The sequence below is a fragment of the Propithecus coquereli genome, unplaced genomic scaffold (assembly GCF_000956105.1).
Source record: "Propithecus coquereli isolate 6110/MARCELLA unplaced genomic scaffold, Pcoq_1.0 Scaffold5, whole genome shotgun sequence".
NCBI classification, from domain to species: domain Eukaryota; kingdom Metazoa; phylum Chordata; class Mammalia; order Primates; family Indriidae; genus Propithecus; species Propithecus coquereli.
This window is the reverse complement of record NW_012150840.1, coordinates 17,224,819-17,226,909: the sequence shown is the minus strand read 5'-3', so window position 1 is coordinate 17,226,909 and position 2,091 is coordinate 17,224,819. Positions and strand designations below refer to the sequence as shown.

General features: G+C 39.1%; 1 protein-coding gene across 1 annotated transcript in view; it reads left to right on the top strand.

Moving 5' to 3' along the window:
- SPTLC2 (serine palmitoyltransferase, long chain base subunit 2) overlaps nt 1-2,091 on the top strand; it is a 110,821-nt gene that overhangs the window by 102,155 nt on the left and 6,575 nt on the right. The window contains exon 10 of the mRNA XM_012656060.1: nt 1,152-1,281. Coding sequence (XP_012511514.1) covers nt 1,152-1,281 — 130 coding nt within the window. The remainder of the gene's footprint in view (nt 1-1,151; nt 1,282-2,091) is intronic.

Sequence of the window (2,091 nt, the reverse complement as noted above, 5' to 3'; positions counted from 1 at the left end):
ATCCTGACACAAAGGAGGTATGTTGAGGAAGATGTACGGGTACTAGAGGGAGTCTGAAAAGACTGGCATTAATGTCATGCCAAATGTACATGACTTTTTTATTCTCAAATGAGTGCTGTAAACAGTTTATGGGAGAAGTCAAAAACAAATAAGGTAGGTTAACAAGAGGAAAAGATGAAGAACATACATAATTTAGCAAACAAAATTAAATGAAAGTTAAAATGTGTTATTTAAACAAGATACAGATTGGTCGGGCATGGTGGCTCATGCCTATAATCCTAGCACTCTGGGAGGCCAAGGCAGGAGGATTACTTGAGGTCAGGAGTTCAAGAACAGCCTGAACAAGAACGAGACCCTGTCTCTACTAAAAAATAGAAAAAAATCAGTAGTGCGTGCCTATAGTCCTAGCTACTTGGGAGACTGAGTCAGGAGGATTACTTGAGCCCAGGAGTTTAAGGTTGCTGTGAGCTAGGCTGATGCCAAGGCACTCTAGCCTGGGCAATAGAGTGAGACTATGTCTCAAAAGAAAAAAAAAGACTGACATAGATAAGATACAGATAGAGAGTAAGGCCACAGCTATTAGTTTGGCTTGGGGTGGGGATGGGGGTTGTTAAACAAGAATTGTGTAGACTGGGTAATCAGCAAAAGCCAAGGGATAAGCTGGCCTGACAAAGAAACCCTGAATTCCAAAGGCAGCTTTGCACCCCAAGTCAATCAGAAAAATGCCTGGTCTGGAGAGCTAATGCCAGCCAGCCATTCTGCCAGCAGAAAGATGTCCTTGTTACAGCAAATCTTCTGCATCCTCATAATCTCATGAATTTTTTAAACTGTCAAGCTTAACATTTTAAGGGCCAGGTTTTAATTAAATTCAGGTTAGTTTTGAAGCCTCTGAACCACTATCAGGGACATTTTTAAGGCTATACTTATAAATCTCTTTAGGCAACCTCTATTGAAATTGGTCTCTGCCAACTATATTCTTACACCTTTGTGAAGGACACCATGTGGGAAAAGACCACCTCAAGACTGAATAAAAAACGTTTCGATGAACTGTCAATTTTAACTTTAAAAGAAGTTCATTCAGGACAGCAGGATGTTTGTAATGTATGCTTTGTCACTCTTCCTGGTTCTTCTCCATGTTTTCCCCTTTGCAGCGCCTTTGGACGGGAGATGCTGAAGCGGAACATTGGTGTAGTTGTGGTGGGATTTCCTGCTACCCCAATTATAGAGTCCAGAGCCAGGTTTTGCCTGTCAGCAGCTCATACCAAAGAAATACTTGATACTGTAAGTAACTACTTACAGTACTACTAACTACTAACTACTTGATACTACTTAAGTAGACACGTTCACCTTGGTATAAATAGGCCTTATATTAAAAGGGCCTGTATATCAGATGAAAGTAATCATATGTTGATCCTGATGTTCTTTCAGCACCTAAGATACATTTACTGGTAAGACAGAGGAGGTGGTGGTACACAATGCTACTGAAAACATTGCTATTTAATTTAAGAAATGCAAAACCCTTAGCATCACCCACCAGACCCAGCATCATCAGAGCTCTGGAGAATTTTTCAGCTTCATCTTGTTCCACCATATCCTTCATTATAGATTCTACAACTATACAATTCTCTTTCTACTCTAGCTATTTCTGCTTTAAGCTTTCTCGTATATTGTTTTAGTTGTAGAATTTTTTCTCTTGATCTTTCTCTCCCCTTTGCCTGGTTGAATGCTACTCATTCTTCACATTTCCACTTAAAGGACTTCCAAATCTTCTTGCTGTGTGTTCCCCTGGAATCCTGAGATGCCCTTTAGTAAATTCTTCACACCTATAATTATTTAATGGCAATCTTCTCCATTAGATAAATTTTGAGGATAGAGACTAAGTCTGTTTCTCTCATTCTATATCCTTACCACCCACCACAGTGCCAGGCACCTACCCGGGGCTCATCATGATTACTGAATTATTTATGAGCTCAATATAGTCTCATCTCTTAATATGCTATTGTTTCACATCTAAGATTTCAGACTTTAAGTTAAAGTATTGCTTTCTAAGAGTTTATAAAGCTTTTTAGAACATGACATTTGCATAAAATT